The sequence below is a fragment of the Panthera leo genome, chromosome D4 (genome assembly GCF_018350215.1).
Source record: "Panthera leo isolate Ple1 chromosome D4, P.leo_Ple1_pat1.1, whole genome shotgun sequence".
In the NCBI taxonomy this organism is placed as follows: Eukaryota; Metazoa; Chordata; class Mammalia; order Carnivora; family Felidae; genus Panthera; species Panthera leo.
In genome coordinates, this window is record NC_056691.1 from 30,748,074 (window position 1) to 30,764,957 (window position 16,884).

Sequence of the window (16,884 nt, forward strand, 5' to 3'; positions counted from 1 at the left end):
CATTTAGCCCATCCCCTCCCACAACCCCTCCAGTAACCCTCTGTTCTCCATATTTAAGAGTGTCTTATGTTTTAATGTTTACTTATTTTTGAGAGAGACAGAGACAGAATGCAAGTGTGCGTTAGGGGCAGAGAGAGAGGGAGACACAGAATCCCAAGCAGGCTCCAGGCTCTCAGCTGTCAGCACAGAGCCCGACCCAGGGCTCGAACCCACGAGTTGTGAGACCATGACCTGAGCCGAAGTCGGACACTCAATAAGCCACCCAGGTGCCCCTAGAGTCTTTTATGTTTTGTAACCCTCCCTGTTTTTATATTATTTTCGCTTCCCTTCCCTTATGTTCATCTGTTTTGTATCTTAAAGTCCTCATATGAGTGAGGTCATATGATATTTGTCTTTCTCTGCCTAATTTTGCTTAGCATAATTCTAGTGTAAGATAATGATAGGGCCATAATAGGCATACTTTATAAAATTTTGTTTTAAATTCTCAACAGTAAACATAATATGTATTAGTTTTCCAAGGCATTTTCCATATTACCGGTTTTTGAGCCCCTCAGATTGAATAGAAAGTGTGTTATTACAGGTATCAGTGTCATTCAAGGACGTGACTGTGGAGGTCACCCAGGAGGAGTGGCACCAGATGGACCCTGCTCAAAGAACCCTATACAGAGATGTGATGCTGGAGAACTACAGCCACCTGGTCTCATTGGGTGAGCAGAACTTACCATGTGATTTCCTCAAGAATGCAATTCTGTTTTCTCCTTCCTTTTTAATTTTTAAATTGTATTGGGGTATAATTAACAGAGTAAAAGTCAGTAGCTTTAAGTGTATAATTGTGAGTTTTAGAGATGCCTGTAGGTGATTACTACCACCAAATAATGATAAAATATTGCTGTTACTCCGAAAAGTTTCCTTGTAGGTATTTGTAGTCATTTTTTCCTGATCCCTCTCCCTGGCTCTGTCAACCAGTGATCTACTTTCTATCGCAATAGTTTTTTCCTGTTAGAATTTTATGTACATCATATAGTATTTACTTTTTTCTTTTTTCATGTAGATTTTGGGATTTATGCATGTTTTTGTACGGATCATTTTTTATTCCTAACTAGTATGCCTTTGCATGCATCTACCACAGTTTATCTTCCATGTATATCCCAGTTGATAGAATAGAGGTTTTTTCCTTTTGGGCTGTTAGGAATAAAGTTGCTCTGTCCATTTAGGTATGAGTCTTCGTGTAGACATTTGTTTTCATTTCTCCTGTGTAAATACCCAGAAGTATGGTGCTATTGGTCTTAGAGTAACTTCATAAGAAACTGCCAGATATTTCCAGTGTGACTGTGCCAGTTTGCATACCCTTTAGGGGTGTATGTATCATAGTTCTAGTTGCTCCACATCCTCACCAACATTTGGTATTGTAAGTTTTTTTTTTTATTTTATTTAAGATTCTAGTGGGTGTCTTTGTATCTTACTGGGTTTTAATTTGTATTTTTCTGATAATTAATGAAGTTGAACATCTTTTAATGGGCTTTGTGGCTATTCATATATTTTCCTTTTTCAGGTCTGTTTAAATCTTTAGCCCATTCTTTAAAAATTAGGGTGTTTCTTTTATTCTTTTTGGTCTTAACTGAGGTGGAAGAATTCTTCATGTAATCTAGATATAAGACCATTATCAGATAAATACTTTGTTAACGTTTTCTACCTATCGTATGCTTTTTCTAATTTTTTTAATAGTGTCTTGGAAGAGCAGAGTTTTTCATTAGTTTTTAAATGTATCATTGGTTTTTCTTTTATATTTTATGGTTTTTGTATCTTTTTAAAGAAAGTTTTACCTAATCTAAGGTCAGTAAAATTTCCTCCTATGTTTTCTTGTTTCCTCCTATGTTTTCTTCCTCCTATGTTTTCTTTAATTTCTCCATATGATGTGAAATAAGAGTTGTGGTTCATTTTTTGCATTTCTATGTCTAGTTATGTTGACACCATTTTCTGGAAGATTACTTTTCCATTCAACTGCCTTGGCACCTTTGTCAAAGACAAATTGACCACATTTCTGTAGTTCTAGATCTGGAGTCTGTTCTGTTTAATGGGTCTGTTTGAATATAGCACACCTTGATTATGTAGCTTTGTGAAAACTTACCAAATATTGAATATTTAGTTCTCCAAATATGTTTTTCATTTCAAAATTATTTGGATTATTGTACATTCTTTGTTGTTTCCATGTAAATTGTATTTTTCTTAAGTTTATTTATTTTGGGGGGAGAGCAGGGGGAGAGGCAGAGTAGGTGGAGGTGGGGAGGAGAGAGAAAGAATGAATCCCAAGCAAGCTCCACGCTGTCAGTGCAGAGCCCAACAAGGGGCTTGATCCCAGGAACTGTGAGATTATGACCTGAGCTGAAATCAAGAGTCAGATGCTTAACCAACTAAGGCACCCAGGCGCCCCTCCATATAAATTTTAGAATCTCCAGTCCATTTTTTCTATAACTTTGCTTAAAATTCTGGTTGAGATAGTCTTGGGTCTTTAGGATAGTCTGGGAAGGATTTATATTTTAACAATATGGAGTCTTTAGGAGCGCCTGGGTGGCTCAGTAGGTTAAGTGTCTGGCTCTTGATTTCAGCTCAGGTCATGATTTCATGGTTCGTGGGACTGAGCCCTGCATCGGGTTCTTCACTGACAGCATGGAGCCTACTTGGGTTTTTCTCTCTCTGCCCCTTCCCCACTTTCTCTCTCTGTCAAAATAAATAAACATTTAAAAAAATTCTATAAAAAAAGACATAAAACAATATTGAGTTTTCTGATACCGTGGGTTCAGTTCCAGACCATTGAAACAAAGTGAATATTGAAATAATTTGAGTCCAAATAATTAGATTGATTTTTTTCAAATTCAGAATGAATTTTTTGGTTTCCCAGTGCATATAAAAGTTTACGTTCACATTATGCTATAATTTATTAAGTGTGCAGTAGTATTAGGTCCAAAAACAATGCACATACTTTTATTAAAAAATACTTCATTGCTAAAAATCACTAGCCATCATCTGAGCTTTTTGCCGGTGGTGAGTCTTGCCTTGATATCGATGGCTGTTGACTGGTCAGGGTGATTGGTGGTGAAGGTGGGGGTGGCTGTGGCAATTTCTTAAAATAATGCAACAATGAAGTTTGCCACATTGATTGATTCTTCCTTTCATGAATGATTCCCTGTAGCATGTGATGCTGTCTGATAGCATTTTTACCCATCATAGAACTTTTTTCAAAATTAGAGTCCATCCTCTCAAACCCTGCTACTGCTTATCAACAAAGTTTATGTAATACTCTAACTTTTTTTCATGCTAACAATTTTCACAGTATCTTCACTGGGAATAGATTCCATCTCAAGAAACCACTGTCTTTGCTAATCCATAAGAAGCAATTCCTCATTGTTCAAACAATTCAGTCACATCTTCAGGCTCCACTTCTAATCCCAGTTCTCTTGCTGTTTCTACCACATATGCAGTGACTTCCTCCACTGAAGTCCTGAACCCCACAAAGTCATCCATAAGAGTTGGAATGAAATTCTTCCAGACACTTCTGCTAGCTTCAAATTTTTATTCTGCAGCTTCCTTACCTTTTTCAGGTTTTATAGAATTGAAGAGAGTTAGGGCTTTGCCCTTGATTAAGCTTTGGCTTAAAGGAATGTTGTACCTGATTTGATGATCTATCCAGACCACTCAAACTTTTTCCATATCAGCAATAAGGTGGTTTCACTTTCTTATCATTCATTTTGTTTGCTGGAGTCTCACTTTTCATTTCTTTCAAAAACTTTCCCTCTGCATTTGTAACTTGGCCGACTGTTGGGCACAAAAGGCCAAGCTTTGGGGCGCCTGGGTGGCTCAGTCGGTTAAGCGGCCAACTTCGGCTCAGGTCATGATCTCGCGGTCCGTGAGTTCGAGCCCCGCGTCGGGCTCTGTGCTGACAGCTCAGAGCCTGGAGCCTGTTTCAGATTCTGTGTCTCTCTCTGTCTGACTCTCCCCTGTTCATGCTCTGTCTCTCCCTGTCTCAAAAATAAATAAAACGTTAAAAAAAATTTAAAAAACAAAAAAAAGGCCCAGCTTTCAGCTTATCTCAGCTTTTGATTTGCCTTCCCCACTAAGTTTAATCTTTCCTTGCTTTTGATTTAAAATGAGAGATGTGCAACTCCTCCCTTTACTTGAGCACTTAGAAGCCATTGTAGAGTTATTAATTGGCCTAATTTTAATATTGTTGTATCTCAGGGAATAAGGAGGCCTGAGGAGAGAGAAAGAGATGGGGAATGGCCAGGTAGTAGAGCAGTCACAATGCACATTTATGGAATAAGTTCTCCATTTTACATGGTTGTGGTGCTCCCAAACAATTAGAATAGTAACATCGAAGATCATTGATCACACAATCGCAGTTACAGATATAATAATAATGAATGAAAAAATTTGAAATATTGTGAGAATTACCAAAGTGTGACACAGAGACATGGAGTGAGCAAATGCTATTGAAAAAAATTGTGTCAATAGAGTTGCCTGATGCAGGGTTGCCACAGGTCTTCAATTTGTAAAAATTTCAGTATCTGCAAAGCATAATAAACGAGGTATGCCTGTATCTTTCCCTTTATTTACGCCTTTAATTTTTTTTGGAGTGACAGCTTTCATTGTACTTGTTTTCTGCATATTTGGTAGATGGGTTTCATGACTTTGATGATGATATAAATGGCATTTATTTTATACTTTGGTTTTCCAGTTGTTGGATGTAAATAGAAATCCAGTTGCTTTATGTATATTTACATTGTGTGTTGTAACTTTGCTAATCTTATTTATTCCAGTAGATTTTTTTGAGATTCCCAAGGATGTTTTACATACACAATTATGTTATCTGTGAAAAAGGATAAGTTCATTTTGAAACTGTATGCCTTTTATTTCTTTTTCTTTAATAACTATGGGATTACCAAATATACCATTAAATACAAGTGGTGAGAGAAGATATTCATGTCTTGTTTGTAATCTTAGAGGTAAAGAATTCATTCTTCGTTGTGGCATAATTAACTGTTTTTTTTATAGCTGTGCTTTATCAGTTTCAGGAAGTTCTGTAGTCTGCTGGAATTTTCTAAAAGATTTGTTTTAATCATTGTGGAATTTGTCTAATATTCTTTCTGTATCTATTAGAATAATCACATGAGTTTTCTTTTTTTATCCAGGTAGTATTCTGAATTACATAAATTTTGGAACGTTCAACCAACCTTGAATTCCTAGGATGAATCCCACTTGTTCATAACTTTTTATAGGTTTTCTGCACCAATATATTGAAATTTTTAAAAAATTGTGGTTCCATATAGTTACAGTTACGTTAGTTTCCAGTGTGCAATATACTGATTCAGCAATTCCATGAATCATCCATTGCTCGTCATTACAGATGAACTTCTTAATCCCCTTCACCTTTTTCACCCATATACCTACTGACCTCCCTTCTGGTAACCATCAGTTTGTTCTCTACAGTTAAGGGTAGTTTGTCTTGGTTTGTCTCTTTTTTTTGTTTTGTTTCTTAAATTCTGCATATGAGTGAAATCATGTGGTATTTGTCTTTCTTTGACTTATTTTGCTTCACGTTATACACTAACTCCATCCATGTCATTGTAAATGGCAAGATTTCATTTTTTTTTTAAGCCTGATTAATATTGCATCATGCATATATACCACATCTTGTCCATCTGTCAATGAACACTTGGGCTGTTCCCATAATTTGGCTATTGTAAATAATGCTGCTATAAAGGGATGCATGTGTTCCTCTGAATTAGTGTTTTAATATTTTTGTTTTGAGAGAGGGAGGGAGAGTGTGAGTGGAGGAGGGATAGAGGAAGAGGGACAGAATCTTAAGCAGACTCCACACCCAGTGGAGGGAGAGATCATGACCTGAGCCAAAATCAAGAGTCTGATGCTCAACTGACTGAGCCACCCAGGTGCCCCAGTATTTTAATAATTTGGAGTAAATACCAGTAATGTGATTACTGGATTGTAAAATAGTTCTATTTTTTAAAAATAATTTTTAATGTTTATTTCTGAGAGAGAGAGGGAATGAGAGAGAGAGCGAGCAAGCATGAGCAGAGGAGGGGAAGAAAGAGAGGGAGACACAGAATCCGAAGCAGTCTCAAGGCTCTGAGCTGTCAGCACAGACCCCGATATGGGGCTCGAACTTGTGAACTGCGAGATCATGATCTGAGCTGAAGTGAGGTGCCACCCAGGCGCCCCCAAAATAGTCCTATTTTTAACTTTTGAGGAAATTCTATTCTGTTTTCCTCAGTGGCTACACCAGTTTGCATTCCTGAAAGCAGTGCAAGAGGGTTACCCTTTCTCCACATGTTCACCAACACTTGTTGCTTGTGTTTTTGATTTTAGCCATTCTGACAGTTGTGATGTCATATTGTAGTTTTGATTTGCATTTCCCTAATGATGAGAGATGTTGAGCATCTTTTCAGTGTCTGTTGGCCCTCTGGATATCTTCTTTCGACAAATGTCAGTTCATGTTTTTGTCCATTTTTTAATTGGATTATTTGGTTTTTTGGGTGTTGAATCGTGTAAGTTCTTCATATATTTTGGATGCTAACCCTTTTTCAGATATATCATTTACAAATATTTTCTGTTCTGTAGGTTGCCTTTTAGTTTTGTTGATTGTTTCCTTTGCTGTGCAGAAGCTTTTTATTTTGATGTAGTCCTAGTAATTTATTTTTGCTTTTATTTCCTTTGCCTCAGGAAATGTATTTAGGAAAATGTTGCTACAGCTGATGTCAGAGACGTTACTGCCTATGCACTATTCTAGGATTTTGATGGTTTAATGGTCTTTAATCCATTTTGAGTTTGTTTCTGTGTATGGTATAAGAAAGTGGTCCAGTTTCATTCCTTTGCATGTTGCTCTCTAGTTTTCCCAACACCATTTGTTGAAGAGACTGTCTTTTTCCCATTGGGTATTCCTTTTTGCTTTGTTGAAGATAATTGGCCATGTAATTGTGGGTTTATTTCTGGGTTTTCTGTTCTGTTCCATTAATTTATGTATCTGTTTTTATGCCAGTGTCATTGTTTTGGTGACTACAGCTTTGTAATGTAACTTGAAATCTGGAATTGTGATTCCTCTAGCTTTGCTTTTCTTTCTTTTTTTTTTTAAATTGTTTTAAATGTTTATTTATTTCTGAGACCAAGAGAGACAGAACATGAGAGGGGGAGGGGCACAGAGAGAGGGAGACACAGAATCCGAAGCAGGCTCCAGGCTCTGAGCTGTCAGCACAGAGCCTGATGCGGGGCCCGAACTCGCAAACCGTGAGATCAGGACCTGAGCCAAAGTCGGTCGCTCAACCGACTGAGCCACCCAGGTGCCCATCTCTTTGCTTTTCTTTTTCATGATTGATTTGGCTATTCAGCATCTTGTTTGGTTCCACACAAATTTTAGGATTGTTTGTTCTAATTTTGTGAAAAATTCTATTGGTATTTTGATAGGGATTGCATTAAATGTGTAGATTGCTTTGAGTAGTATAGACATTTTAACAATATTTGTTCTTCCAACGTGAACATGGGATGTCTTTCCATTTCTTTGTGTTGTTTTGAATTTCTTTCATCAGTATTCTATAGTTTTCATACTACAGGTGTTTCACTTCTCTGCTTAGGTTTATTCCTAGGTGTCTTGTTAGTTTTGGTACAATTGTAAGTGGAGTTGTTTTCTTAATTTCTCTTTCTGCTGCTTTATTATTAGCGTATGGAAATGTGACAGATTTATGGCCTAATTTGTGATCTGTTCTGGAGAATGTTCCATGTGCGTTTGAAAAGAATGTATTCTGCTGTTTTAAGATGGAATGTGCTGAATATGTTTGTTAAATACATCTGGTCCAGTGTGTCATTCAAAGCCATTGTTTCCTTGTTGATTTTCTGTTTGGATGATCTGTCCCTCAATGTAAGTGGGGTGTTAAAGTCCCCTGTTATTATTGTATTACTATCAATGAGTTCCTTTACGTTTGTTATTAACTGTTTTATGTATTTGGATTATCTCATGTTGGGTACATCAATATTTACAGTTGTTATATCTTGTTGGATTGACCCCTTTATTATTATATAGTGTTCTTCTTTGTCTCATGTTATAGTCTTTGTTTTAAAGTCTATTTTGTCTGATACAGGTATTGCAACTCTGGCTTTCTTTTGAGATCCATTTACATGATAAATATTTCTCCATCCCGTTGCTTTCAATCTGCAGGTGTCTTTCAGTCTGAATGTGTCTCTTGTCAGCAGCATATAGGTGGGTCTCTTTTCTGCTCTGTCACCCTATGTCTTTTTTTTTTTAAAGTAATCTCTATCCCCAATGTGGGGCTCAAACTTATGACCCCACAATTAAGAGTCACATGATCTATGACTAAACCAGCCAGGTGCCACTCACTCTGTCTTTTAATTGGAGTATTTAGTTCATTTACATTCAGAGATTAATTATTGAGAAATACATATTCATTGCCATTTTGTTACTTTTTTAGTTGTTTTTATAGATTTTCTCTGATTTTTCTTCTCTTGCTGTCTTTCATACATTGTTGACTTTCTTTAGTGATATACTTGGATTCCTTTCTCTTTGTTCTTTGCATGCCTATTACTGGTTTTTGTTTTGTTGTTAACATTAGTTTGTATATAACATCTTCTGCATATACCAGTTTATATTAAGTTGATAACTGTTTAAGTTTGAACCCATTCTTTACTCTTCTCCTCTCCATGTTTTAGATATATGTTGTCATATTTTACATCCTTTGGTTAATGAATACCTTGACTGATTTTCACAAAAATAATTGTTTTTCCTGTTTATGCATATTTTACTTTTCATGTTGTCACTTATGGTCTTTCTTTTCCACTCATAATGTCCCCTTTGATATTTTTTGGTAAGGCTGGTTTAGTGGTCATGAACTCCTTTAGTTTTTGTTTGTCTTAGAAACTCTTTATCTTTCCTTCTATTCTGAATGATAGGCTTGCTGGATAGAGTATTATTTAAAAAAAATTTTTTTTAATGTTTGGTTTTGAGAGAGACAGAGTGCAAGTGGTAGAGCAGCAGAGAGAGAGGGAGACAAAGAATCCAAAGCAGGCTCCAGGCTCTGAGCTGTCAGCACAGAGCTGATGCAGGGCTCGAACTCACGAACCACGAGGTCATGACTGAGCTGAACTCGGACACTTAACCGACTGAGCCACCCAGGCACCTCTGGATAGAGTATTCTTGACTGCACGTGTTTCCTCTTTCAGCACTTTTGAATATATCATGCTACTCCCTTTCCTTCTTCTGAAAATCCACTGATATCCTTATGAGGTTTCCGTTATATGTAACTGTGTCCTTTTCTTTGCTGATTTTAAAACGTTTTCTTTATCACTGCTTTTTGCCGGTTTAATTACTATGTGTCTTGGTGTGGATCTCCTTTGATTTTGTTGGGTCATCTCTGTGCCTTCTGGATCTGGATATCTCTTTCCTTCCCAGATTAGGGAAGTTTTCAGCTATTATTTCTTAAATAAATTTTCTGCTCTCTTTTCTCTCTTCTTCTGGGATCTGTATAATATGAACGTTATTACTCTTTTTTTTTTTAATTTTTTTTTTTAATGTTTATTTATTTTTGAGACAGAGAGAGACAGAGCATGAACGGGGTAGAGTCAGAGAGAGAGGGAGACACAGAATCTGAAACAGGCTCCAGGCTCTGAGTGGTCAGCACAGAGCCTGACGCGGGGCTTGAACTCACGAACCGTGAGATCATGACCTGAGCCGAAGTCAGACGCTTAACCGACTGAGCCACCCAGGCGCCCCCAACGTTATTACTCTTGATGCAGTCACTGAGTTCCCTGAGACTGTTTGCGATTTGCATAAATTTGTTTACTCTTTTTTGCTTTGCTTTCTATTAGTCTGTTTTCCAGGTCATTAATTCATTTCTCTGCTTCATGTAGTCTATTCTTTTTTTTTTTTTTTTAATTTTTTAAAATGTTTTTATTTATTTTTGAGACAGAGAGAGAGACAGAGCATGAGCAGGAGAAGGGCAGAGAGAGAGGGAGACACAGAATCTGAAGCAGGCTTCAGGCTCTGAGCTGTCAGCACAGAGCCCGACGCGGGGCTCGAACTCACAAACTGTGAGATCATGACCTGAGCCGAAGTCGGACGCTCAACCGACTGAGCTATCCAGGCGCCACCCCCCCCCCCCCCCCCCCATGTAGTCTGTTCTGTCAAGTGTATTTTTAATTCCATTTATTGTGTTCTTTATCTCTGGTTCTTTTTTTTATCTCTGTGTTAAGGATTTCACTGATGTCCTCCACTCTTTTCTCAAGTCTGTTGAGTATCTTTTTGATCATTACTTTAAATTCTCTATCTGGCAATTTACTTAATATGTGTTTTTCTTAGGTCTCTTGTGGTTTGGTCCTGTTCTTTCACTTGGGACATGTTTCTTTGTCTCCTCATTTTGTCTAACTCTTTCTGTCTGTTTCTGTGTGTTAGGAAAGTCATCTAGGTCTGTTGTTCTTGAGGGTAATGGCCTTACGAAGAAGAGGTTTTGTATTCCCTGGCAGTGGAGGGCCCTCTGTTCCCCAGGACCCAGTGTCTCAGGGCATGTCTCCTATGTGTGTTGTATGTACTCAGCTATTGAGTCCTGGCCTTTTTACTTCAGTTTATTGTTTGTATAGGCTCTCTTTGCCTGTTGTAGGCAGTGTTTAGTCCCCAGCAGAAGGGTGTATTTTAGCTAGCTGTGCTCTGGTCTGCTTGTGAAATGAGACCAGTCCCTGCCCCACTGGGAATGAGGTCCCACAAAATGGCACAGATTCTGTGCAGGTCTTTTGGAGGATGGGGCCTGGAGCTCCAGCACTGAGGTGAGTGTGACTGGGAATGGAGAAGATACAATATTACATTTGTGACATCTCCTCTGAGGAGATTTATTTTGCACACTTATTCAGGACATACAGATACTCATAAAAGAGCTGACAAAAAGGAATGAGCTACTCTTCCATATTTTTTAAAAGCCCTACCATCTCTGTTAAATTCTTGGGAATTATTAGCTCTTTGCACTCTCCACACCTCAACATTAAAAAGAGCTGAACATGTTTTGGTTTGTTTTTTTCTGGTGACAACATCTTCCTCTTAACAATTTTACGAAGTTTGTTTATAATATTAGTCACAAATTATCCCAATTAGGATGGGGTTCCCTACAACAAAAGACTCTATAATTTGTCTAAATTGTAATATAATAGGCACTCCTGTTAGTGTCCTTGAGAGACTCTTTGGCAACCTCCTCTCGTACTTCTTGGAATTTCTGACCATCAAGCTTACCATAAAATGCCTATGAGCTTCTGATGTAAAAACCACCATCCTCTTTGGCCCTGTTACATGCCATTAGAGCAGCATTTGTGGAGCTCTAGACTCTAAGCAGCATGCTTGGTACTCCTGGAAGTAAAAGCTCTCACAGACTCTGTACCCAGCTGCTCATCATACCTTGGATTGTGGACGCAGCATCCCTTTGGATTCGTTGGGCCACTGAGACCATCTTGTTGAAATGCATGTGGTATTTATAGGATAGATAATGAACGTGGGCTCTGGTGTATCCCACATGTAAGAGGAGGTGTCCTCAGGTTCTTGCCTACCTAGGGAACCTTTTGGGATCAACTGAGTAAATAGCAAACAGAGTTCGTATGCTGCAGATGGCAGTGCCATTGTGTACATAATGGAATTTGCTGGACAGCTGCTAGTTTTCATCCTTCAACTGGGATATTTGATGATGAAGATGGGACCCAAGAGTCACTACAAGTGGCTAAACTTCAAGCATTCATTTTTTTTAATGTTTATTTGAGAGAGAGAGCATGCGTGTGAGTGGGGGAAGGATAGAGAATGGAGAGACAGAGAATTCCAAGCACACTCTGTGCTGTCAACCGATGTGAGGCTCAAACTCACAAACTGTGAGATAATGACCCGAGCCAAAGTTGCACGCTCAACCGACTGAGCCACCCAGGTGTCCCAAGCATACATCTTGGCCTCAGAGAATGCCCTGGCTGACCGTTGTCCCCATCTGCAGTTTTATAGACACTTTGGCAGTTGCTAGCAACTTGGATGTCTGGTTCAACCAATGACAGTCACAATGCCTTGTCCAGGGTAAACCCCTTTGGGGTAAAAAAGTGGAAATTTCTAGGGGTGCCTGGGTAGCTCATTGGTTGAGCATTCGACTTTGGCTCAGGTCATGATCTCGCGGCTTGTGAGTTCAAGCCCTGCGTCAGGCTCTGTGCTGGCAGCTTGGAGCCTGGAGCCTGCTTCGGATTCTGTGGCCCTCTCTCGCTTTGCTCCTCCCCTGCTCATGCTCTGTCTCTCCCTCTCTCTCAAGAATAAATAAAACATGGCACAAAAACAGACACGTAGACCAATGGAATAGAATAGAAACCCCAGAATTGGACCCACAAAAGTATGGCCAACTAATCTTTGACAAAGCAGGAAAGAATATCCAGTGGAAAAAAGACAGTCTCTTTAACAAATGGTGCTGAGAGAACTGGACAGCAACATGCAGAAGGATGAAACTAGGCCACTTTCTTACACCATTCACAAAAATAAACTCAAAATGGGTAAAGGACCTGAATGTGAGACAGGAAACCATCAAAACCCTAGAGGAGACAGCAGGGAAAAACCTCTCTGACCTCAGCCGCAGCAATTTCTTACTTGACACATCCCCAAAGGCAAGGCAATTAAAAGCAAAAATGAACTATTGGGACCTCAAGAAGATAAAAAGCTTCTGCACAGCAAAGGAAACAATCAACAAAACTAACAGGCAACCAACAGAATGGGAAAAGATATTTGCAAACGACATATCAGACAAAGGGCTAGTATCCAAAATCTATAAAGAGCTCACCAAACTTCACACCCGAAAAACAAATAATCCGGTGAAGAAATGGGCAGAAAACATGACTATTCTAAAGAAGACATCCAGATGGCCAACAGGCACATGAAAAGATGTTCAACGTCGCTCCTCACCAGCGAAATACAAATCAAAATCACACTCAGATACCACTTCACGCCAGTTAGAGTGGCTAAAATGAACAAATCAGGAGACTATAGATGCTGGAGAGGATGTAGAGAAACGGGAACCTTCTTGTACTGTTGGTGGGAATGCAAACTGGTGTAGCCGCTCTAGAAAACAGTGTGGAGTTTCCTCAGAAAATTAGAAATAGATCTACCCTATGACCCAGCAATAACACTGCTAGGAATTTACCCAAGGGATACAGGAGTGCTGATGCATAGGGGCACTTGTCCCCCAATGTTTATAGCAGCACTCTCAACAATAGCTAAATTATGGAAAGAGCCTAAATGTCCATCAACTGATGAATGGATAAAGAAATTGTGGTTTATATACACAATGGAATACTTTGTGGCAATGAGAAAGAATGAAATATGGCCTTTTGTAGCAACGTGGATAGAACTGGAGCATATTATGCTAAGTGAAATAAGCCATACAGAGAAAGACAGGTACCATATGTTTTCACTCTATGTGGATCCTGAGAAACTTAACAGAAGACTATGGGGGAGGGGAAGAAAAAAAAAAAAAGAGGTTAGAGAGGGAGGGAGCCAAAACATAAGAGACTTTTAAAAACTGAGAACAAACTGAGGGTTGATGGGGGGTGGGGGGGCGAGGGTGGGTGATGGGTATTGAGGCGGGCACCTGTTGGGATGAGCACTGGGTGTTGTACGGAAACCAATTTGATGATAAATTTCATATTAAAAAAATGTAAATTTAAAAAATTTAAGATATCAAAAAAAGAATAAATGAAACATTAAAAAATATATGAAAAAAGGTGGAAGTTTCTTGCCTCAAAGATACCCAAAAATGCAAATCAAGATTACACGTCATTGTGGCCATACTAAAACCATAATACTAATACAGAATCACCAAGACACTCCTCACTTTTTTTGAAGCTTCAGACATCATTGATGTTAACCAAAACACTTAATTCACTTCTCAAAATACTTGATGCCAGCCTCCTGAAAAACTTTCACATTCTTTATAGCCTTAGCCTCAGTGCAGCATTAGCTTATGAATAATCCAATTAGGGAAAACATGACACATTTCAATTACCAAACATCAGAGGTACTTTGTAATAGAATCTCTTCTTGATGTTCAATTTCTCACAGCTCTCAAGCCCTGCCGCCTCTTCTGCTTCTGCCCCATGTAGGGGCAAGTTAATAAGAAAGCTCATGTGTATTCTCCCTTGGCACCAATTGAGAAGTTCAGGCCCTGCAACTACAGCTCTCACATGCAGAAGCTTTCATCTTTGCCTCACCTCATCCATGAGATCTTGACCTGAGCTGAAGTCGGATGTTTAACTGACTGCCACCCAGGCGCCCCGAGAAGTTCCATTCTACTCCTAGTTGGTTGAATGTTTTTGGCATGAAGGAGTGTTGATTTGTGTCATAATGCTTTTTTTCTGTGTCTTTTAAGATGATCACATGGTTTTTATGTTTTATTCTGTTGATACCGTGAATTACATTGATGCAGTTTTGTGTATCACAGCAACTGCATTCTTGCATTCCTTGGTCATTCCCATGACCAATTCCACTTGGTCATGGTGTGTAATAAATTTAATATGTTGCCATATATCAGTTTGCTGGTATTTTGATGGAAATTTATGCATCTGTATTCATAAGAGACAGTTGTAGTTTTCTTGTGATGTCTGAGAGTATCAGGGTAATGCTGGCCTTATCGAATGAGAGAAGTGTCCTCTTTTCTGTTTTTTGTGAGGGAGAGATGATAAAGAATTGTTATTCTTTGTTTTTAAAAATTTTTTTTAACGTTTTATTTATTTTTGAGACAGGGAGAGACAGAGCATGAACAGAGGAGGGTCAGAGAGAGGGAGACACAGAATCCGAAACAGGCTCCAGGCTCTGAGCTGTCAGCACAGAGCCCGATGCGGGGCTTGAGCTCACGGACTGCGAGATCATGACCTGAGCCGAAGTCAGCTGCTTAACCGACTGAGCCACCCAGGCGCCCCTGTTATTAGTTCTTTAAATGTTTGGTAGAATTCAGTAGTAAAGCCATCTGGGCATGGGCTTTAATTTGTGGGTAGTGTTTGTTCAATTTCCACACATTTGTGAATTTCCCAAATTTCTGTTACTGAATTTTTTAAAAGTAGGCTTCATACCCAGCGTGGAGCCCAATGCAGGGTTTGAACTCATGACCCTGAGATCAAGACCTGAGATGAGATCAAGAGTCAGAAGCTCGGGGTGCCTGGGTGGCTCAGTTGGTTAAGTGTCTGCAGGTCATGATCTCATTCATGGCTCATGGGTGTGAGCCCTGCATCGGGCTCTGTGCTGACAGCTCAGAGCATGACAAATGCTTTGGATTCTCTCTCTCTCTCTCTCTCTCTCTCTCTCTCTCTCTCTCTCTCTCTCTCGCTGCCACTCCCCTGCTTGTGCTCTCTCTCTGTCTTTCAAAACAAACAAACAAAAGTCGGATGCTCAACCAACTGAGCCACCCAGGTGATTTCTAATTTCATTCCATTGAGATCAGATACTCTGTTATTTCTGTATTTTTAAATTTATTAAAGTTTGTCTTGTAGCCTAATACATGACCTGTCTTAGGGAGTGTTCCATGTGCATTTTAGAAGAATTTGGATTCTATTGCTGTTGGGTGAGTGTGGTATGTATGTCCATTAGGTCTAGTTGGTTTATAGTGTCATTTATTTCCTTACTGATTTCCTATCTGGTTACGCTATATATTATTGAAAGTATGATAATGAAGTCTCCAACTATTATTTTTTAATTGTCTTATTTCTCCATTCACTTGTCAGTTTTAGCTTCATATATTTTGGGCTCAGTTGTGAGGTGTGTATATGTTTATAATTCCTATACCATCTTCCTAATGGATATATTCTTTTGTCATTGTAGAATGTCTCTCATTATCTCTAGTAACATTTTTCAACTTAAAGTCTATTTTTTGGGAGGTCATCTGGCTGGCACAGTCAGTAGAAGGGGTAACTCTTGATCTCAGGGTTGTAAGTTTGAGCCCACATTGGGTGTAGAGATTACTTAAAATCTTTTAAAAGAAATATATTTTTTTTAATATAATCACTTTCTTAAAACCATTCATGCTTGAATGAAATATGAAGTATCTTTTCCATCTTCTCCCTTTGAACATCTTTGTATCTTTAATATGTATCTCCTTAGCATATAGTTAAATATAGCTTTTTTTTTTTTTAAATGTAGTCTGACATTCTCTGTCTTTTGTCTGGATTGTTAAATTCTTTCACACTTAATTGTTCTTATTTGATATAGTTGGATTTTTGTTTGCCATTTTATATTTTGTTTTCTGTATGTCTCCTGTCTTTTTTGTTATTTTCTATTCCATTTTCTACTGTTTTGCAGTATGTGAATATTTTTTAATGTAACATTTTTAATTCCTTTTATAATTTTTTTTCATTGTATGTTTTAGAATTTACTTCCTTAGTAGTTGCTCTAGGGCTTACCAAATACACTTGAATTTACCATTCAGTGCCATATAGAAAAGTTACTCCTATGTAGCTTTATTCCTCCCCCATTTTGTGGTTTCATTGTCCATATTACATTTGTCTATGTTAGAAACCCAACAATACTTATATATAGACATTGTTTTTATCCAATTATCTTTGAAATCAGTGAAGAGAACTTTAGTGTATCTTGTAAGGTGGGTCTGCAGGCAACAAAATCTCAATTTTTCTTATCTGGGAATACTTTTATTTGGCTTTTATCTTATTGAGTTTTCCTGGATATGGGATTCTTAGTTGAGAACCCTTTCTTTGAGTAGTTCACTGCCTTCTGACCTGTTCAGTTTCTGATGAGAAGTCTTATTGAGGATCCCTTGCCTTTCCAGTCTGGAAACACAGATTTCCCACTTCTGTGTGTGTTGGTGA

The 16,884-nt window shown here is 38.4% G+C and overlaps 1 protein-coding gene across 1 annotated transcript in view; it reads left to right on the top strand.

Annotated features, from left to right (window-relative positions):
- LOC122205130 (zinc finger protein 658B-like) overlaps positions 1 to 16,884 on the top strand; it is a 43,182-nt gene that overhangs the window by 5,229 nt on the left and 21,069 nt on the right. Inside the window, 1 exon segment of the mRNA XM_042913251.1 lies at positions 581 to 707. Within this exon segment, the coding sequence (XP_042769185.1) occupies positions 581 to 707 (127 nt within the window).